Below are 22,899 nucleotides of genomic sequence, written 5' to 3' on the forward strand. Positions count from 1 at the left end.
TGCTTCTTCAAGTGCAAGAACCCATTCTCTGTGACTTTGTAATGGTACTGCCTATGAGAACAGCAGTCAGGAGGCACAGATTGCTCAGCCAATTGCAAGTTAATAATTTGCCATGACTTTCTGGTAGCAGTTATGAAAGATGTTAAAATATTGAGCATGCTGTAACTGATGTGTCCTTCCTTGTGATGGGCATAGCTTAGGATGCTGCCATAAACACATGGAATGCGTGAATTGTTCAAAGGACCTTCCTTACTAAACACTAGTTAAGGCTTCTGTCTAATAGGTGTTCTGAGTTGGGGTGTCTGACTAACACAGGTTATACTGTTGGTTCATAACATTAGATTTATTGTCAGACTAAGCTATAAGTTTTTTTACTGTAACATCTGTAGAGACATAGAATAATAGAATCATAGAATAGTTAGGGTTGGAAAGGACCTCAAGATCATCAAGTTCCACCCCCCCTGCCATGGGCAGGGTCACCTCACACTAAACCATATCACCCAAGGCTTCGTCCAACAAGATACACCACACCTTTGCCTCACTCTTTTTTGACCTACTGCCTCAGCACAGAACCAGGGAAAACAGACACAAGGTCAGTTGCTGCAGTGATTTGCTCGCTGCTTTCTGAAGTCAGTCTCTTCTAGGAGATACCTTCTAGATGAGAAAGGCAATTGTGCACCAACTAAGATCCGTAAGTATTTGTTCACTCTTCAGTTGCCTAGTTAAGGCTTGATGTAACATGGGTCTGGATACCACAGCTATAATGGAAGAGATAGGTGAGAATAATCCAATTTAAAACAGTTTGTGAAATTATTTGGGAATAGGTGTTACTCCAAAAGCATACTTGAAACCCTATCAGTAAATAACATGATAATAGTGGTGTGGAGGTGGTTGGAGCTCCCCAGAAACTTCCCAGAAGTTTCTAGCAGTTCTCAGAACATTAGCCAAAAGTCACCCTTCCCACTTGCTCTTTATTTTGGCAACTGAATTTGACAGATGAGAGGTACTGCTCCTCCACTCTTGCTCCCCAGTCATTAGTGGCTTTTTCCCATGCCCTTGTTCAGAAAAATACTTGTTCTCCAGGTTTTTCTGAAAAATATTTCTTCAAACTATTAAAACTCACCTTCAGACTTGAAACTGATCTTGAAAGAGCTGATATTGCCAATTACACCAGATTCATCACTATGCCCTGGAATATTGCAGATAACTGTCAGCACTGCTCTTAACTGATTGAGTGATGACAGCTATTTCCATAAAACACGGCTCTTAATACTCCCCCCACACCCAATGTTGCCCACTCTGAGAATTCAGTGTCCCATTTGCAATTCCATAATCAGGTTGTAAGGTACCAGCACTGTCTTCTGGATAATCTGCGTAAGATGTGAAACTTCATCTTGGCCCCCACTCTTTCTTTAGAGTCAGCCCTTCTACAGTCAGATAGGGTGACCACACAGTAGACAGTGCCAACCAATACATTTGACAAATGGCTTGTACAACTTGGAAAACAAACGCTCTGGCTATTGCAGTCAGTGTCTCTCTGGAGAAAGAGCCCTTAGAAATTAAATTTTCAATTAATAGATTTAGATTTTTTTGTTTATTCCTTTTGTATCTTCCCAGATTCCCTGCCTGCTCCATAAACTCTTGAATTATAGACTTAAATTCTGAACCTGTGTATTTAGAAGAAGAAAAAAGCTTCAGAAAAATGTTTAAAAAGCCATGTGTTGCTTTAAATTCATATATTCCAGCCCCAAGCCTCTGAAGCAGACTGAATAACTGAAAGAATGTTATGTCTGGGAAGATGAATAGCACAGTTTTGTTGATAGCTGCACAGCAAGGGGATAACTTCTCATTAAGCACTGGGTTTTAGATCTGGAAAATGCTGTCTCATTCCCTGCCTGCTGCTGCTGGATCCACGCGTGTGTGCAGCAGCTCTGGGGAAGGGGAGCATGGGGAGAGGAGTGTTGGGAGAGGGGATGCTGGGCTAGGAATCAATCCCTTTCAGGGGTCTGTCCTTCAGAGCAAGAAGATGAATTCCTGTTGACTGTATTTTTATTAATTTGCTCAAAAGCTATCAATGGTATTCAGTGGCAGAGATCAGTCACAATAGACTGCTGTTCTGGCAGCGCTCTGCTTGATGCTTGAAAGCATGCCTTGAAAATGCTTGCCCGTCAGCCTTCACCTATTTCATTCTCTGGCAGAGGAAAGTACTCATTAACTATGCAAACATAACATGCAGGGATTCAAGTCCTAAACTGTTTTTGCCAAGAGGATGTCAGATAACTGCTTGTTTTTAATAGGGCATGAAAATGAACGATCTGAGACAGTTCTCCCGTCAGCATTTTGAAGTTTTCCTAAACAGGGAGAGAGGGAGGATTTCTGTTTATGTAGAGCAAGGTTTGATCCTGTTAATGTTAGTATTATTCTCCATACAAAAACTTCCTGAACAAAGGATATTTACCAGCCACAAAAGTAGTCTATCTTTTCTTTCCTTACCTGTCTTTCAAACAACGTCATACACCATTTAAATACTTTAATAGAATGACTAAATCATCTCACTCCTTTCATCCAGCAAGATGCCTTTGTCAGCTGTTATGTTTCCAGTGTGGGTTCATCGTTAAAGGGCAAGGCTAAGGTTTTCTGTGCAGAGTAGCTAGCAACTAGGAAAACTGAAGAGGGAAGAGACACAAATAAAGTAAAGGCCAGTTGTAATCTGTTGCAGACACAAAGACGATGATGGTAGAGAACAGGGAATCTTGATTTCTGCTTTGCATTCTTTTCTTTCCCTTGCATCTGTGCCTTGGAAATAGGTAGACTTGAGTTAGACTTGTCTTGCCTGTGTTCCAGAATTACTGTCGGGAATTGCACAGGCCTGCTTCCAATACCCAGAGGGAGATTTAGGCACATGGGAGGTGGGGAACTGCACCTTTCAGAGATCCTCAAGAAACTGCAGTGTTATGCAACAAGAGACCCTCTATGGACAAGCTGGGGCTGACAGAAGTCAGACTTTAAGTGAACAGCGGTTGTATGGTTTGTCATTGCAGAAGTCAAGACAAGGCTTCCTTTTGGTGTTATACAGATCACTTGGATGTTAGATACTAATTTGTTTACAAAGTGATCTGAATTAAACTCAATAGAAAAAAATGGGAACTTTATGTCTAGCTTAACTGACTTCTCCCCAGTGTCCCAAGGTAGATAGCAGAGAAAAAGATGTTGCTGCTGCGTGAATTAGGAACTTGGGTTCTTTGAATTGCCCATTGGAGGAGCTTCTCTTTAGCTGCTGATTATGTTATCTAATGCAAGGGAAAAGCTTTTCAGGCACAAAGTCAAGATCCTAGCAAAACCTTAAAGCCAAGATTGATTATGCTATCCCCTGTTTATTAAGGTTCACTTGAGGCAGGGTTGGCAGTCAATCAGGGCTGCATCCTCTGCTTAGAATAGGAATAGGGTACCACAGTTGCCATAGGGTGGCAAACGTTCAGGATTTGTTATTGATGTTTGCACTATATAGCTCTCCTACTATGTGGTCTTGAGTCCAGAGCTTTCCTAAAAGAGTTTCAAGGTAAAGCAATGCCTCTGCAACTGCCTACTGCCTTGGGAGGTATCCAGCAGCATTTAAATGCCTCATGTGAGCTCTTCCTGAAGGTCACTGGGAGAGGAGAAGGCAGGAAAGGAGTATCCCACTTGAGTACCAGCTAATTCAATCTAGTGATGATTCATGTTTCATGTCCCAGGATGGTTTGATATTTCATGTATTTGTTCCCTTTTATAGCAATGAAAAATATTAGAACTTGATTGTACAAATCACAATGACAGAACAATAGCTTAGCAAAATCAAAATACACTTCTCACTCAACCTTATCAGCCTAGTCATTCTCCTGAAAATACCAGTAAAACCCATACCCTGGGAAGCTCTGTGCTCTGCTTTCATCAGCTTTGAAAGCCTAATGAAAGAGTAAAATGGGCCTTGTAGCAATTTCCAGAAATGGTAAATTCACTTTCTACCTAATGTAGTAAAATCAAGACTCCTGCCCTGTGCCTGTTGAAATCAATGGGAGTCTTATGACTGACTCCAAGAGCGTTTAGGTTAAAGCACTGCTTGTACAGCACAATAAGATGCAGATGTCTACAATTTTAAGAAATGAGCACTAGCTGTGCACTTTGGGCAGTGGTCAATCAGCCACCTAATGGAAATCTTGAAAGGTGAAAAGAAAAACCATTTTTCACTCCTTGCTGCACCAGTCTAGAACAATGAGAGCTTCTGTAATACTTGGTGTGTTGTGGTGGCCTTCCTCTGAATCTTGCACTTCTTTAATTAACAATTGATAAATTTTCTTAATCTGTCAAAGGTTTGGTTCCTCTACACTCATATGGAAATTTATTCCTCATTTATGAGAAAGGAGATTTATTTGTGGGAAATATCAAGAAATCTGTTTATTGTTTTCCAGACAAGCAGTTTTTCTGTTGTTTCAGAGCGGGTAAAAGACCCACTCCCAATACCTAAAGAAATATTCTTAGTTCCCCAGTAAGAACTATGTGTGCATCGTCGTTTTTATTCAGACTTTATTTTCTGTGTAGTCATTCTCTGTCTGACACTTCCAGGCTGATAACTTGTGACAGCAGTGGTTTACAGAACACTACGCTTTGTGGTGTCAGGGTTTACTACCCTCCCACAATGCAGTTGAACCTCTGAATTTTGTGTTCTGTTTGCCTGGTAAGGAAAAGTAGCCAAAGCTGATCAGGGTTTGTTCTCAGCAGCCGATGCCCCATGGCTTCCATAGTTTCAGATATGGCACTATTGAAACAGAAGAAATCACCTTGTTGAACCAACAATTGCTTTCACGGGTGCTTGCGTGAAAAAAGGAAACTTTAGTTTGGTATAGGGATGAGAGCTCATTTTGGCCACTCGGGATCTACTTCAGAAAACAATTTAACTTGGGTTTAATTTTAAGCACATAGGGATATCCAACTGTGATTAATGATCCTATGCTTCGGTACTTTTTTCCTAGCAAGGCCTTGAGGCTGGGTGGATCCTTTAAGAAGACTGTAAGATCTTCCCAACCATTTCTCCACAGGATGATTTTCACACCCTACCGTGCTCTGCAGCACAGACCTCCAACATGAGTGATGGCATCAGTATAAAATGTCGTCTCACTCTGCAGAGGCAGGGCAGACCTCTGTCTGCAGCAACTCAGAGGAGCAAATAGGAAACAGGATTTCCCCCAACAGGCACCTGATTTTTCAGAAATGAACGGGATGTGCAGCTGAGCAAAACCCATAATTCATGCTAAGTGCTTTCAGACTTGATAAACATGGCAAGTGGGACTTCTAGCTCGCTTCACTTGAGCTCCAAGGGAAGTTGGTTCCCTTTTTCCCTCAGTATTTACTAGAAATAATGTTCTTGTAACTGTTTTGTGCAGGGTGGGTTCTGGTAACTGACAGAGCAAGAAACCTGACCCGGTTTGTTTGCTTCCAGTTTTGTATGCTTTCCAGCCTCTGGCAACCCAGGAGAGAGCTTGTGTTTGCCTCCTGCTTCAGCCTTGGGAGATGCCCTTTCAGGAGCTTAGCTCTTCAGATAAAAAGTCCCTCTTCACATGAGAGCATCCTTGAATGAGAGCACTGCAGAATATCTTAAAAGCTTTATCTGTCTGGAAATTTTCCAGACAGTCCTTTACCTACTGGTGTCGTTGTCCTCCTCTCCCCCTTCCCTCTTAAATCTTCACAAGCATATCCATATCATTAATATTTCAGTATCAGCTGTTCACAGGTATTGGCTACACTGCAGTGCACTTCATCAATAAGAGACGGCAAAGGATGTGAGGTTTGCCACACTGCCTTCATCCAGCAGAGGAGTAAGAGCAAAGGCAGACTGGCAGAGAAACTGAGTATTCACTGAGGGTGAACCTGCAGTCCCAGTCTCGAGGTGCTTTTTGCTGCTGTCCCTCACTCAGATTGTCCAGATAATACTCTATCAAGCAACAAGAATGGATGTCTTTAAGAAAGGTTTCTCCATTGCTAAAGAAGGTGTGGTAGCTGCTGCAGAAAAGACCAAGCAGGGAGTGACAGAAGCTGCTGAGAAGACTAAAGAAGGGGTGATGTATGTAGGTAAGAGAGACTGTTTTCAAACTGTATTTTGAGCATGAACTGCTGTGTAGATTATCCCTGAGGATGTCTGGGGGAATTATATTATGGCTAAAGCTTGGGAGTTAACGGTGGGAGGTCTGGATAACATCCTCAGCTTTGTCACAGAGTTGCTGTGTAAGCTTGCAGTGCCACATCCTCCCCGTGCCTCAGTTTCCCCAACCATAGATTAGACAGAGAAACAACCACTACTTCAGGGGATGCAGAGCTAATGCAATGTTAAGGAGCAGATGCCCAGGTGGATGGTTTCTGCTATGACTGTTTGCTGGTTGTTTGCAGGGTGAGTCACTCACTCTGCAACCATCAGAGCAATGCTGGTCCCTGCCACACCTCCACGCTGTGAGAGACATGCTGAGGAGAGGTCCCTGAGAGAAGCCAGCAGGGTTATGAAGTGGGCATTGCAGGATGCATCTGTTTCCCCACAAATATACCGCTTTATCTCGAAACCCTCCTCTTGTTGACTGACGCATTAACCTTGCTTTACAAGAGTTGCCCAGATTAGTTTTGCCCAAAGGATAGGATCTGGAAAACAGCATGACTGATGTCCTGCCTAGAGACCTCCCTCACAGTTAATGTGCTATTTCAGAAACCTCCCTTTTCAAGGTCACCCTCGAAACCCACTGTATCCACCGTCTAGCACATGCAATTATATGGCTGGATGGTCAGATATTCCAGATAATGTAGAATCTATGAAGTCTTAGGTTCTCAAGACTGATTACCTCACTGCTGATTACTGCATCTCACACAGCTTTTTATGTTTGCTAGATAAGCGAGAGACAGGGTGTTTAGTATGAAAGTTTACATACAGGCTCTTCCTGCTGTTATGCTGAGACATCCATAGCTGTATGTGGCTACTGTATTTGAAACACCTCTCTTGACAATAGCTACAGATACAAATTTGTACGTTACAAATGATACATCAATTTTATGTGTAGGAGATCTGATAATGTTTTCATCCTGAAATTTTAAATACTCACATACTGGCATGCTGTAAATGAACATACGTAACAGTTCGCATTTCAATTTGAAGCTGACTCGCAAGGCAAAAAGGTAAACAGCATCCATGTAAACAGCTGAAACACCAGCCTGCAAAACGTCACACCTAGGTGTCAAATCATGTCATCACTCCTGCTCCAGCTGCTTCCTGATTTGAGGGTGCCAGACGGGTTATTCTGAACCTTTATACGTAATTCCTCCCATCTCTGTTCAGTGATCTGGTACGTCTCCATACTGTGGCCTGGGTTTCAGTTTTGCAGAGCCATGAGGCAGAGTCTGCTTATGAGATCCTAACCTTTTCAGTGAAGTTTTCTAAAAACCTTCTTAAAACCTTAATCTCGGAATGAGGCTCCAGTAAGGATCAAGGTGAAGATTCAGTGCTTTCTCCTCTTATTTTTTTGATCTGGCTTGTTGGTATAGTGCCAATTCCTGCCCTGTCATGCACTGCATAGTGCTTTGCCTTGGCTGATTCAGTTCCTGTTGCATGCTGGGGAATGCTCAGCCCTTTGGAAAAAAAAAGTCAGTCTTTCACAGACAGGATAAATAAAGGCCAGATGCTGACTAGCTCAGAGAATTGCTTTTTAAGTAAGAAGAGAAGTGGAAGCTAAGTGTATCGATTAAAACTGAAATGATTAGTGTGTTCATGCTGCCTTTTCTTACTCTGTGCTACATGAAGAGTTAATCACAGACCTGAACTGTTCCTTCCCTGCTTCTTCCTTTGCAGACCCCTGTCCCAGCAGCTTGGTCTAGAGTGTTACGTGTTGCATCCTGAATTTTTGGATGCTAGGAGAAAATAATACTTGTATAAAATCTTGAGGGTCCTTTCAGAAGGTTAGGAAAGGGAGGAAAATCCCCAAAGCCTAGGATGGATGAAGTGGATCCTTGACTTTCATTCAGGTTTGTGTTAACTCACTGCTGACTCTCTGAGGAGGATTCCAGATGTCTGGACATGACTACAGTACCCGATGAGTCACTTGCTGCCACCCCAGGAGAACAAAATGATGCTTATTCAGAGGCATCCGCCTGGAGCTGACAGTGTCACCAGGGCACTGCAGCCACCTCATTCCTCCCCTCTGAGCCACGCAGGTTCAGTTCCCACAACCCATGCTAGGGCTGGAGATGCCTTCCTCCTGTGCTATTAGCAGTATTACTGCAATGTGATCACAGCTGGGCTGGTTGGAGATATGGCTGTTGCTGGGGGAGTCATGAGCATGAGGTGCTTCTGCCCCACCACGTGGCTTGCTGAATAGATAGGGTGCAGAAGAGGATGCACGAAAGGGAAGAGGGAGAACTCCAGTAGCATGGGCCACCTTTGCACTTAGTAAAATCACAATCTGCTCTCCAAACTGTAACAGCCTCTGGGTATACCGAACTGGCACAGTTTATGTGTGTCCAGCAGCTGATTTGATGGGATGTCTTTTTTCATTTGGTTTAAATAGGGGGATAAGTGGTGCTGAAGTTAATGAAGTTAATGCAAAGCTGCACCAGAGTATTGAGTGTAAGGTCATTAGTACCCTTTAATACTATAATTCAGGAAGCCTCAACAAATAATACACTTCTAGGTTTCCAGAACAGCTTTCAACCACACATGTTGCAGAACGCTCCAGGGCACCAAGCTTTACATAAACAGAGTTTCTCTACAAAGAATGAACTCCCACAGGACTTACAGCACATCAAAATACCATAAACCTTTTCCCACTGCACAGTGCTCCACCACGTTGGTCGCACCCTTGGTATACCAAAGCTCTTAGAGATGACTCACAGAGCTCAAAAGTTCATGCATCCTGCCTCTTTTAATTCTGTGTACACAAGCTGCAGGCAAGGACTAATGAGTGAAATGAGATTGAGCATCAGTTGATTGCTTTCTGATTCAACAGATTCGGGTGGCTGGCAAGGGTATGCACCAGAAGGTCAGGTTTCATGTGGTGAATAATGGATGCTGAGCCTGAGTCATTGGGTGTGGTCATGGCTGTGGGTTAGGAAGATGAGGCAAGCTCTCCCCAGGCTGCAGCAGAGGCACTTTCCAGTGCCACCGCTTCTGTTGTGAAGTGGATGCCAAGGTGTTTCTTTTACCTGCATCCCTCCTTTTTGGAACTATTGATGTTTTGGAACATCAAAAGACATGTCACCCACCCACTCCCCCTGAGAAGGAATTGAGCCCAGATAATAATCTTAAACCAAAAGTCTGGAAAAAAATACACGGAAGTACACCTCCTGTCTCACTAAACATGTTTACTGCAAAACTGAAACATATACAAAGGTCAGGACAGCAAATTGTATACTTTGCTTGCCTAACAACTGCTCTTTGACAAAAAAAAAGAGCAAAGAAAGGCTAAGCTTGAACATCTGTGTCTGATGTGAGATGATCTTGTATGTCAAATCAATATTGTGGCAGCCTTTGGTTGGAATGGCACTGGGAGGGAATCTGAAGCAAGATGGTGTCTGAACTGAACTGTGTACATTTGGCCTGCTCAGTAGTTTGTATTCATGGCTTGAGACTTGTATCTGCTCTGCTCACTGCTGTGCTCCTGTCATGTATGTCTAGCATGGGCATCATTCTTCAGCCCAGTTTACAGCAGCGCAGACCTATAGTATGCATCAGTAGGAACTGCTGTTTAGAACAGTAACAAGTATAAAGTAAAAAGACTTCATCTCTTAGTTTGAACACAGTTTGGGAGGGTGGAGTGAAATGTTGATAGCATTATTGCAGTAAACCAGCTTTGTTCTGCCCAGGCAATGCTTACAACCACCAAAATAAATCAACAATTGAGAATTACTTTCAACAGTGCATAACCTGTATCGAGCAGAACAGAGCTGGGCTGGATCTGTTGTTATCAGGGTGCTGCACCTGTTTTGCTTTTCAGGCTGTCAGCAAGCGCGAGATGTGGTTTGTAGCTGATTTATCCCACCACACCCATAGATGCTCCAGTACCCATGGAGTTAAAGATCTGCCTGACTCTTTATTTCTATCGCTTTGACAGTTGGCCATAAAAGTCCTTTTGTTGTATCAGTACAGGAAACTGGAGCCTGTATATGTGCAGATGATTTACAAAATACAGTGAAGTGGGACCAGTGGAACCTTTTGGCATGTGTTGGTTTAACTTCCAACAGAGATAAATTTGATCCTTTATTTTTGTAATGTGAAAAAGCATCTAGTTACTGCAAGGGCTGCCTATCTACCATATGATTTAACCTACTATGTGCAACAGTATACAAATAGAAGGGATGTATAGCAGGTCACTTGAAGTGTGGAGGAAAGCTGCAGAGATTAATTATTCCTTAAGGGCTATTTGCATTGTAAACTGAATGCCTTCACATCCTGTTGATCTTCACATCCTTGCCTTGTGAACAGCAAGATAAACTACAATGTAAGCATACATATGGTATACTTCATAATTTGGGTTAAAAACATCTGCATTCTGTTTATCGCTGTGAACAGGCACTTACAGCCTAGGCTGAGGCACTGACATGGGACTCTAAGTCAGTATGTAGTAGGTGGTTGGTTGTTCTGCAAATTCAACCTCAGGTTTCTCCAGAGTTTTTATTACAGGTATAGAATGAAGCTTTAAATGTCCACTGTAGTCAAGTATCCTGCTGAAAGGCACGGAAGAGCACGGATGTGATTCCTTGTCTTGAAAGACTGACGTAGGTGATATACGTTTGTGTTTACAATTAGCTTAACATTGGTTTACTTCCACTCTGTTGTTCTTTTCATTTTGGAAACATCCCAGGGACAATTTTTCATACTTTAGCATGGTATCATCAAGAATTTTCAGCTCTAGGCATCTCCAGACAATTTGCAGTTGAAGTTGTCCAGCTCTGACTTTACTGGGGAAGGGAGCTGATCCCTTCTGCTGGCTCTCCAAATTGTTATGAGTTAGCAGGAGGTGCCAGCAGCACCACAGCTCTCCACTGCACCTCGTAAGAACAGAAAGTCATCCATGTCCAAAAACCAGGGGTTCTTTGCCAGCTAGCACTGATGGGCTATGTGTTTCCTTTCACAGGTACCAAAACCAAGGAAGGCGTAGTGCAAAGCGTGACCTCAGGTAAGACTGCAGCCCTGGGAGAGGCATGGAAATCTGTGATGGGTTGCTGGACCTCTTGATGAGGCCATCGCTCCTGCCAAATGGAAGGTCTCTGGGGGGCAGCAGTGATCTGCATGACCTTGCATTTGATGAATGGAGGATGTTTTCCAGGAGTGATGGTTCAGGGTCTGGCATTTGCAAGTGCACGTGGATGAGAGAAAATATTTAATCAGCAGAGCAGGTCAAAAAACATCTAACAGATGTTGCTTGGCAGATTCAGATGATTCACGGCAATTTATACATTTCACAATGTCAAGGATGCTGCCTAGCATGCGGAGAGGTTCCTGTCAGGCTAAAACTGTTGTCTTTGAGACACTCCTGACAGGCAGTCCCAGAGTCAGAGACCCAGAGAGATCCTTCTAGGTATCCCAAGCTCCAAGGCAGGGAAGCTGAGTGGACTGCCTTCAAGAGAGATGAATGGATCCTTTCCCTGGAGAATTTAATGATTAATTTATTTTTTTCCCCAGGTGTATATTAAATCCAACAGAAGGTGCCCTGATAGAGGTAATATGCTGTCTGCAATGCAAAATACCTTATTTGCACAAATGTCTCTTAGTATATCACAGTGAATTTTTCATTCTCCAGTTGTCTACAAAGACTAGCAAGCTGCAGAGCTGCTCTCTGAGCAGCATTTTGAGTCAGGCAAAACCCTCATGTACATAATTTAAATTATAAAAGATCTCATATAAAAGAAAGCAAAATAGAGACTGTAGCAGGGCCAATTTCTTCTCTTACCTCAGTACAAATGTCTTATTGTCCTAGTGAACTTGGCAGCCTTTTGGCAGTGCCTGGCTCATTGACTTTCTGCTTTTGTTGCTCAGTTGCTGAGAAGACCAAAGAGCAGGCCAATGTGGTGGGAGAAGCTGTGGTAGCCAGCGTGAATACAGTGGCAAACAAGACTGTAGAAGGAGCAGAGACCATCGTGGCCACTACAGGAGTTGTAAAAAAGGTATGTTTGTTTCTTCAGCAGTATTCAGGACATAAGAGCCATCTTTGGATTACATTTAAAATACAGGATCATAGAATGGTTTGTGTTGGAAGGAATCTTAAAGACCATCTAGTTCTAACCCCTCTGCCATGAGCACACACCTCCCAGTAGACCAGATTGCTGAAACGCTTGCAAATGATGGTTTTACCTATTCAGTGAGAGGTTTTCAGCAATGTCTCCTTTGATATAATGATTACTGTATAATGCTAACTTAATCACAGAATCATCTAGTTTGGAAGGGACCACTTGAGATCATCTAGTCCAATTCCCTTAGGGTAATGAGAGCATGTTGCCCAGGACTGTGTCTGGTTGGGTTTTGAGTATCTCCACAGATGGAGACTCTGCACTATCCCTGAGCAACCTGTGCCAGTGTTTGACCACTCTCATGGGAAAAGAAGTGTTTTCATATGTTCACATGGACATGTTAACTCATGCCCATTGTGTCCTGTCCCGTCAGCAGGCACTGCTGGCAAGAGCCCAGCTCCCCACTTTCTGATGAATGTAGATAAGCATTCTTCCCAGGGACTTGAGTAGAAACCCGTCCAGGCTGCAGTGGGCATGTGGCCAGGGTCAGAGCTGAGGGACGTGCAGGGTGTGAAGGAGCAGGAGCAAAGCCTTGCCCTCACACCTTGACCCCGGCCCAGCCACTCTGCAGGCAGCAGAGGGCAGCAGCAATTCAGGCAGGGGGCCTGGCCCTCCTGCTGTGCTCTGTGCTCACAAGGCCACAGGACACAGATTGTGCATGAGTTAAACCAGATTAGGAAGAGGCATCTTCTGTCCTCCAGCCTAATTTGACAAACTGGGTTGCTTCAAATGAGGCTTAAAGGGGATGTGAAGGAGCAGAACAACCCCCTAGATGAAGGCAGAGTTGATCATCAGAGAAGATGCTTTTACTGGTGGGTAATAAACCACAACCATTTGTACTGTACTTGAGGCTGATATCTGGCAGTTCTTCGGTAAACCTGGCTGCATTTCCACTCTTCAGAGAGCTGTGATCAATGGTGTTGATGGCGACATGAGGTAGGTGAGTCACAGCAAACCCAGAATCAAAGCAAAGTGAGGTTGGCCAAAATAGTTTTAATTGTTCATGCAGTTTGCTGATGAATTTCCTGACTTGCACGTAAACACATTGTGATGTGAAACAAAACTTCTACACACCATATAAATCCTGAGAGAATACCCTAACAAAAAAGACCAGCAGCTACGGATGACGCAAAATGTTCTCCTGAAAGCATGTGAAATCAGCAGATACAGAAGTTGTACTAAGCCCTTGGGATAAATTTAATCTCTGTTCCCTCAGGGAGCAGCAGTTAGGCTGCAGCAGTGCAAACAGTGATCCCTAATTCCATGGGGCCAGACAACCCCCTTTTACCTCTTGACTGGGTGCAGGGTGGCTGACCCAGGAGACCTAGGATTTTGTTGATGGTAAAAATCCATCCTCCTGATACCGAACTGTCTCCCCTTCTGGCAAGGACTGAGCAACAGCAATAGTCTATTTTGTCCTAAGTGAGAGACCCCCTAAGACTGATGACCTACAACTTACAGGTGTTACTTTCATACCTCAAACAGGTCAATGTTATCTGCTTTTACCCTTGTGCAGGTAGGCCCTTAGAAAATCAGAGATTCTTTCACCCTAGTAGTGGTTCTGGGTTATGCCGGCTGCAAGCAGTATACAAAGGCTGTGAGTTTTCCAGCTGCATCTGAACTGTCATTCTTACATCTTCATTGATGTCTGTCTGCTTACTGTTAAAATGGGGATTGATCACGAAATAAAGAAGTTGGAAGTGTCATGTGCCAAAGGGCAGAGTAAATGAGGGAGAGAGGGAACGGCTTTGGATGCAGTAACATGGTGTTATGCCAAATAGCAGAGGTGAACAGCAGAAGGAAAACAGGAAAAACAAGGCAAAAGAAGTCACAGGAGAATGAAATTTAGGAAAATGTTTGTGTGAAAGAGGTAGGTCATCTACTTTACTCGTTTAGTTCAATTTAGATTAGGAGTGTGAATCTTGTAGCCATTCTCACTCGCCATACTTCAGTCACATCTGCTAGATAACTTTCAGATACCAATAACATGGAAGACTGAGCTCCATATGCACACCAAGTGCATCCCAGCTGCTAAAGGTTAATTGCTTCAGAGCCAGAGCTGCTCTGGAGAGAGGGCCCTGAAAGGAGTGGAGGGGTTGTGTTGGGCTCTTGGCACCAGCTGTTTTCTCTAGGTCTGCTCCTGTTCAGATCTGGGGAGTTGAGTGGCCTAGGAGGCATGTCCCTAGCTGAGCATTCCCAGTATTAATATCAATTACAGAAAGCTTGTTGACAGTTAGTATGTACGTTTGACAGCTAGGGTCAGTGGCAGGCACATACTAGCAAGGAGTGGGGACCTCTTAAGGATTCTGGATTAAGTTTGCTTGGGGCAGCTGCCGCAGGGTGGTTGAGCTGTGTGGGTATATCAGATGGTGACCTTGGCCATAGGGAAGAAGTCATCCCTTTCGCAGGATGTGGCAGGCACTGAAATGTGGACACACATGGACAACATTAGTTGACAGGTCCTTGCTGTCCTCAATGGGAGCACTTGGAGCCAGGTAGAAAGAAACAGGGCTGAAATAACTCTATGCCTGTGGAGGGGTGACGAGCATCAGATGAGAGCAACCTCAAGTAGCGTTGGCATCACTTAGTAGGGCTTTGGCAATAGCCTGGTCACTGCTGAGTACAAAGAAGTACTGGTTCATTTAGAGGACTTTTTAAGTATAAACTAAAAGATATGTAAGTTAAGAGACTATGGGTGCTCCACAATTTTTCTGATACGCAAAGGAATGAGACCCATCAGTAATGTGTTTTGTCTGTGGCTCTGCAATCATCCGAGTCCCAAGGGGGAACATTAAGGGATTTTAGTGATATAACCACCCACTAAACATCCCTGTCTTAGAAGAGGATTAATTCTTTGTCTACATGACACAGCACAAAGTTTGCTGCATTGCAGACACCACGTGGTTGGGAACAAGCACGTGTACATACACACACACACACACTCACAACATGTCCCTTGGGGACTGGAATAATTTTCCCAGTAGCTGATGCATCCCTGTGCCCTCTACCTAGATCTTCCCTTCAATCTATTTGCTGTGTCAGTTTTTATATGGTTTAGTTGTCAGTTCATGGCTCTGTTGTTTTGAATTCGGTTTGATCTTTTTTTGATTTCATTAATTCTTTGAGCAGTTGTCAGCTGCGTGCAACTGCTGGGCGCATTCACTGGATCATGTTGTTTCTGTCTGTGCTCCATCTAGCGCATGTGTACCACACCCGTGCCATGGCTTATCGCTTTCGTAACAACTGCACATTTTGAATATGAGCAGTTGATGTTCATATTCTGCTCCCTTAAACCCTGCGGCGCCACTGACACTAAGACAGTTGCACCGAAGGAATTAGAAGCAGAAACTGATGAGTGACCTCCCTATTTAAGCTTGTTTGGCCAGGACAAGTGCCACTGAGAGAGAGTAACCAAGGGTAGCTGAGAGGCCACCAAGAGCAGCCGCCTTTGTATTCAAGCTTCTTCACTGATGCGGTAATGCATCCCAGTGGTATCCTTCAGCATCCCATGGAGCAGGGGAGACTGCAAAAGCAGCGTGGTGTGGGGTACTCTGCCTACATGCACTTTTTCTCTGCTTCCCTCTGCCTCATCAGTGCTTCCAGGTGTACATTTTTCACATGGAGGAGAGCTGAGTTAGAGGCACTGGTGAAGCCTTAAGGCCTGCAAGACTGTGTGTGTGCTTCATGGCTAAAGGTTTGTGCCACAGTAATTCTGTAGGATAATAAAAGGATAAGCATTGGTAAATATGTATTGTTTGTAAAAGCAGCCCCAGGAAAAACCCTAAGAGAGTCTGGCTATGAACTGGATGAAAACAAAGCTACCCCAAGAGTCCACCAGGTTTGTACTGTAAGACGGGAATTACTCGCACCCGTCTGTCTGTCCTGTCAATGCATCCACTCACTTTAGTCATGGGTTGACCTCTTACTCAGAGCTGTCAGCATCACTCAGGGCACATTCAGCCCGAAACCCATCCAGGACAGCCTGTCCATAGGACCTGTCAGGTTGCCTGAGGCTTTACAAGGGAGTGGTTTGGGGATGCTGCCAAGTAGCATTGCTTTTGCTCCAACGCCCAAGGTCAAGAGCACTACAAGAGGCTGAACCTTTCTCTGCCTTATGCAATTGATGTCTCATTGCAGGCTGTTAAATTTGTAGCAGATTAGGTCTCCAGTGAATCTTTCTGGTTGTACAGCCTTAAAATAATAATAATAATAATAATAATAATAATAATAATAATAGTAGTAGTAGTAGTAGAACAGCGAAATCTTGCTTGCCACTGAATTTGTTGAGTTTTTGATGCACCCAACATTTAGACTCTGCATGCTTTCTCTGTTAGATAAGGAAGATAATCTTGATAAGTTTGTTTATCTCAGAATTTTGGGGGATGGTAAAAAAAAAATCACTGGCCTATAACATGATATGGGTAAAAATATAAATTCCATTTCATGTATGGACTTGGCCAGCAGAGCGTACAACACAAGGGAATTTCATAGAACCTGTGAAATAGAGAAATCTGAAGAATCAAGGTGTAATTATTTTGTTGGGGGGGGGTTGTTTGGTTGGTTTGTTTTGGGTTTTTTTTCAAAATCTGTGGACTTTTCAAATATGTTTTTAAAAAGCATATTAAAATACCTGACCCCAGAAGCCTATAGTGCCCTCTGTGTAAGACCTCTTAACATTGCACAGGAATGTTTGTATAAATGGCAGGTCCTAACTCGTTGAGCTTTTCATTAGCAACATCTGAACATGTAACTATGTTTCATAACTTTAGTGAAATATTGTATTTTTTATATATATATATAAAAACCTTACATAGGGTGTATATTCTATATACAAATATATTTATACATATATAAATATTTTAGAACTTGCATAGTATTCCTGTAATATAATTCCTGTAAAGACTCTAAGGTCTTATGTTTCACTTAGCTACTATGTTAAACTACTTTGGTTTTCTCTCATCTCTAGCCAAAATCACACACAAACACACGCACACACATACAAAAAAGTTCTGGAGAAACCAGCCCATAATGAACTCAATTTTTTCTTATTTATTTATTTTTATAATTTTTTTCACTTTAAATGCTTTTTCTAAGACAATACATGATTTTGGGGGGGGGAGGTGTGTGGAAATCTGCTTGCTGTTTAAAAGCAGGAGAAGCATTACTAATTAATTCATGGTTGCAACATGCCTTTCCCTTAGAACATTTTATCCCTTTTAATGAGATGAGCACTGAAAGGAATGGCACAGTTGCTGCTGTCCTCCAGAGAAGCTGGATTTTCAGCCTTGCTTTCTTGCCCAGCATCACACTGCGAGTCAGTGCTACAGCTGGGGTCAGTACCCAGGAACTTCTGGCTGTTTATCCAAGGTGAAGACCCTCACATCACATGGTCCTCCTCTGTATATTGTTTTCCTGGCTAGTCATCAAAATCCCCAGCCAGCTAACACCCAGCTGAAGAATGCAGCCCTTCCTCATCTCATGCTCACTGTTCTGAGCAGGGTGGGAAGCGCGTGAGAAAAAGGCTGTGAGACGACATCCCTAACACAGCCTGACACCTCTTCATCCTGTGATTGTGCTGGTTCCTCCAACACAGTTTAGAAACACGCTCCAGAAACATGGTTGCTTTCCTTTCTGAAAATAGACGGATGAGTCACTTTCATCCTTCTGGAGCAGAGTCTTGGCAGAGAGCACAATTTAAGAGGTATAATAAGCAGAACAAAGCAGAACCAGGGATTCTTCAGCCCACCCATCACTCGTGGATGCAGTGCCCTGAAAACAGACCTGAAGAAGGATCATTTTTTCCATGAGTGTTTCCACACCTACTGGAGCTGATCTGCCTGCTCACAGGAAGGTGGTCATGCCCTGTAGAAAGGTGAAGTGCACTGCACTTGTCCTTGTGCTCCTATGAGCTGTCCCCATTTTTCCTAGTGCTGCTCAGCACCTTCAGCAGTCACCTCTGATTCACCTTCATGATTTCCCATGGAAGCTGGAAACCCCATGTGTAAAACAGCTACAAATTGCCTGCTGTTGCAGCTATTGTCATTGCCTTGCACTGCAGGTTTCTTTTCTTTCTACCTAACCATCAAAAAAAGGCATGTAAAGCTTCCAAACACAATTTGAGGCAATATACATGCTTTGACCTAGTGTGCATTGAGTTAAAAGGTGTAGTCATTTTATACGGCCCTATACACATGTGAAGTGTTTTAAAGCCATAGACAGGATCCTGTGGCTGGATCAGCCTCATAGAGTAGTAAGCTCTGTTGACGTTGTCCTGCTGGCAGCAGGAGAGTTCACTCATTTTGGAAAGGCTCCATCAGACTGGGGGCCTCTCCCAAGCAGCCTCTGATCCCTGCTGCACTGGGAACTGGGGACCAGAAACTGGTCTCCATGGTGTGCATAATTTAAGGTTACCTGGGCTTTCTTAACACAGATCAGGTTGATACTAGCATGAATCATTTCAGACAACACCACAGTGCAAATTAAGGGCATGTTTCTTAGGGGACAAAAAAAAACAATCACACTATGCTTTTCATATGGAGACACCCCCAGTGTATGGCACACTCTCTTAACAAACTAATTGGCTCTCAGCAGGGAGGTGAAGGGAATGCCTGGAGCTGCAACAGACTTCAGTACTGGGCTGCAGCTCGTGTTTTGGCCGTCGTCTTTCTTTGGTGGATTGATCCCTACAATAGTTTGCATGGACAGCGGGAAGCCTGTGGCAGTATAACCAGGTTACAGCTACATCTCCTGGCTCCCCTTCCTGCCAGAAATGGATCTGAAGTCCAACTTCCAGCTTAAATTTTCATGGGATCTAACTTACATCTATGTAACTGTGAAATCTGTCTAATTTTGTCTTCTTATTTCACATCACCTCTTCTTCCCCTATTCAGTCGCAAAAGCAGCAGGGGTGTTCTGCTGATGAGAGCAGTTGTGACTGGACAGGAAAATGAGAACGTGTGTGAAAATGAAGAGTGGAGTTCCCCAAAACATACAGAGCATAAAGTTCTGCTCACAGTAGGTGTGACAGGGACATTTGATTTGCACTGCATTAACAGCAGCACCAGGGAAAGCAGTGGTCTCATGTTTCCAAAATACCAAAGTTTAAATGATATATTTTCCTTCTATGCAAAATTCACCTTTTCTTCACGTAATAGATATGTATTAGGTTCCACATAATAGATATGTATTAGGTTCCCTCTATGGTGGCCCTGACTTCATGTAGGAAAAGAGTAAAAATTCGGGGATACTGCTGGGCATGCGTGCTCGAAGGGAACAGAAGCTTTGTGACTTTAGCAGCGTTCCCTGGTTACTTGGGGCTGGATAATAGAGGTCCTGATATTTCCATTTCTCCCTGCTCTTACTGACTGATTTCGTAGAGATGCATTCCTGCTTTCTGTCCATCCCTTGTGCGCATCCAGGATGATCAGGATTTTGTCTTCTCTTGTCATGTGGCCAAATCTCATTTAAAGGGATTGCCTGGTAACAATATTTTTCTTTTCTTTGAATAGGAAGGTAACTGAAAGATATGGGCAAGTAGCTAAAAGAGCCCAGAGTGCTCATGTAAAAGCCTGGACTTCAAACACAGAAAAGCTTATCCTTTGATAATGACAGTTTGTCCGAGGCAAGACATTAATGCCACCATAATGCTCTTAGATCTGAAATTAGTATTAGTCTATGCAATGAGTGCTTACGGTAAGTAAAATAATGTGGGAAAAACGAGGCTTTATCTGTTGTGCTCTAGGTAAATTCATTTGTTCCTCACAAATTTCTTCACACTGAAAAAGTTAAAACTTTGGTCTCAGTGACAGGAAAGAAAACCTCTGAAAAAAACTGATTTTCTGTATGAAAAAGACCATAAACCAGGTTGCAAGAAATTGAATTGCTTTTCCATAGACATCTGCTCTGACAAGCTGCATGAAGATGGATTTTGAGCAATATTTGTTATCTATTAAACCCAGTATTTTATCTGTGTGTGTAATGCTCAAACCCGTGTTGCACAGTCTGCTCAGATGGTATCTCTAAGATCAGTGCGGTGACTCTGTGTGGCAGTAAGGACAAACATCTCTCTTGTGACTTGGCAGGAGGACCTGGCTCCACCGCAGCCGCCAGAGCAGCCGGAGGTGGCAGGAGATGTGGCTGGCACAGGAGGTGGTGGAGAGGTAAGGTGATGCCACGGCCAGGACTTCCCACAGTCCCCAGGCTCTCAAGAGCACACATGGGCTTTTCCGGTGTTCTTCCCTTTGCCTTCTGTGGTTATAGAGCTGCCACATGTGGAGCCCGCCAGTGTTCCCGCTTTCATGACAAAAAACTGAGCTCATCAGTTTTCACTCTTGCTACTTGAATTTGGGGACCAAAACTTTGCCATGAGCGACAGACTGGACAGATCTGCTGCCTCCTTTGGTCTGATTTTGATATGGGGTGGAAACACACATATAATACTTAATGTTTTTCTATGATTTTAGTGTCACGTGGAATAGTTTTTTCCTGGTTTCAGCCATGCTTTAAAAGAGCTTTAGAGAACAAGGTAGATTTTTCTTTAGGTTTTCCTCTATTTAAATAAATTACTTTATTTTTTTACCTATTCTACCTGTAACATCTTTTTGAAGCCCTGAGGCAGACGTCAGTCTCTGGGCCAATCTCTTTCAGCTTTTGAACAAGGAAGGACAACCTCTTATCAGCCAACATAGATGCTTTAAAGGGACAAAGGCTTCTCAGGTGGTATTTCCTTCATGATTTTGGTCCTAAAGCCTTTGGCTGCCCATTCCACAAGCCCTGCAGCACTGCATGTATCCAGACTCCACAGTTTTCAGGTTTTCTGAAACTGACTGTTTTCATGGTACCTGAACCTCTCTGAAATCTCAGCTTGCACCTACCACCCTCCGCCAGCCATCATCCCCTCTGCTAACAGTCCCCAAAAGAGCCCTGCAAATCTGATTGACTTTACCTCTGCACATCAGGCTGTTGGGGCAGGAGGTAGACCTCACAGCAGAATGCTGGATGCTTCTGCCAGTGGCAGCCCTGCCCCGTGCTAACTCAACTTCCACCACATACAAAATCACCCTCTTGTTTTCCCTGGAGGTCTGAGTTACAGCAAGAGTGTGTCTGGTTCCCAGAAGCAATGGATAATTCATTCGTTTTCTGCACCACAGATGGTCCTCGTTGTTTTGTAGCTGTTTATGGGGTTTTATGTAGTGACTACCAGCACTGATTTTTCTCATGATCTTATTTATATATGTTTTCCACTGAAAATATTTAACTTCTTTTCCTGTTTGTCTTCTCTCACAGGGTGAAAATGAAGGCAATTAATCAACTTAGGATCTTCTAGCTCAAGAGATGGCATTCCAAGAGCATACATGGAAATATTAGCTGACACTACAACAGGAAAATCCCGCTCACTGTAGACAAAAATATTCAGCTCTGTAGTCTTTCACTTGCTTCATAAACCAATTGTACAACATATATAAGCCAGACCCCTCTGATCGTAAGTAAAGTGCAGGTGTGTACCAGGGTGCGTGTCTTCTTCTCTGCTTCCTGACTCTGCTTTGAGTGTTTTGGTCAGGCTCACTGATCTGTGTCTCACGTCCTTCTGCACTGGCACTTGGGATCTCTAGGTAGTGCCAAAATATTTTTTTTTTTTAACTAATAAAAAGGTGTTTGAACAAGTTTTTTTTTGTTTCATTTGCACATTTTAGATCCTTTGAAACTGAAGAACTTTTTGGATAGAAGTGTGGTACGAAATACACGGATCTCAGGACTGTGAGGGCTTTGGATTGCGATGTAAAAGATAGGGAATAATGAAAAACTGTGTTTCTGAAGTCAGTGGTGTAAGTAGGCCAGCTTTCTGTCTCTTAGGGCTGAAACATAGAGATCTCACATTTTAAATACTCCCCAGTGCTTAAGAGAGAGTGCAAAAGGGGAAATTGGGGAAAAAAAAGGTTTTTAAAAGAACGTGTAAGTCACATTGAGCTTGGTTAGCATTAGTTCTTTGCTGTTCATTCTGCTTGCACCAGACCATGAAAACTCCATCCTGACACCTGGGAGCAACGAAGGGCTGGGAGGTAACTAAGTAAGTGTGATGGGCACTGACCTGTCAGATCAGAACTGCAGTAGTGCTGGCAGGGGTAGGCAGGCTCACTGTGAAATATGTAAGCTCAGTAACAGGTGCCAAAGGAGAATTACCAGTGCCACGCCAGCAGCCAGGCTGGTATCAGTTACAGCAGTCAGCCAGCCTGCAGATAAGATGCTGAGTGAGAGTGGTAGAGACCTTCCACATTCGCAAACATAGAGAATGGGAAAATGCTGCTACAAGGTCATTGCTGTGTCTGCTAGTGAAGCACGGGTTAAAAGCATGTCAGTAAATATGGATGTCAAAATGGGGTCTTTGATTCACCTACAGGCAGAACACCCATGAATCCATGAGTAATCAATATAAAGGGCAGAGATTTAAACTGCTTCAAAATCAGAGTGTTAATCTTCATTAAACTGCATTATGATGACTATAAAAGATATTACAGGAGAGACATGCTGTAGCATGAAGGGATCTAGTGTGATATCAGCCTTTCTCACCCATTAACAATACACATAAAGCATTGCTTTGCAGAGACCACA

General features: G+C 43.4%; 1 protein-coding gene across 1 annotated transcript; it reads left to right on the top strand.

Moving 5' to 3' along the window:
• Nucleotides 1-5,559: 5,559 nt before the first annotated feature.
• On the top strand, nucleotides 5,560-21,954 carry SNCG (synuclein gamma). The gene is made up of 5 exons (XM_061373733.1): nucleotides 5,560-6,102; nucleotides 11,139-11,180; nucleotides 12,041-12,168; nucleotides 20,373-20,450; nucleotides 21,577-21,954. The coding sequence occupies exons 1-5, from the start codon at nucleotides 5,982-5,984 to the stop codon at nucleotides 21,595-21,597; spliced, it is 390 nt and encodes a 129-aa protein (XP_061229717.1). The 5' UTR covers nucleotides 5,560-5,981; the 3' UTR covers nucleotides 21,598-21,954.
• The last annotated feature ends 945 nt before the right edge of the window (nucleotides 21,955-22,899 follow it).

This window comes from Neopsephotus bourkii, unplaced genomic scaffold (assembly GCF_033783945.1).
Source record: "Neopsephotus bourkii isolate Nb327-2 ecotype Australia unplaced genomic scaffold, CSIRO-AGI_Nbou_v1 NB_1634, whole genome shotgun sequence".
NCBI classification, from domain to species: domain Eukaryota; kingdom Metazoa; phylum Chordata; class Aves; order Psittaciformes; family Psittacidae; genus Neopsephotus; species Neopsephotus bourkii.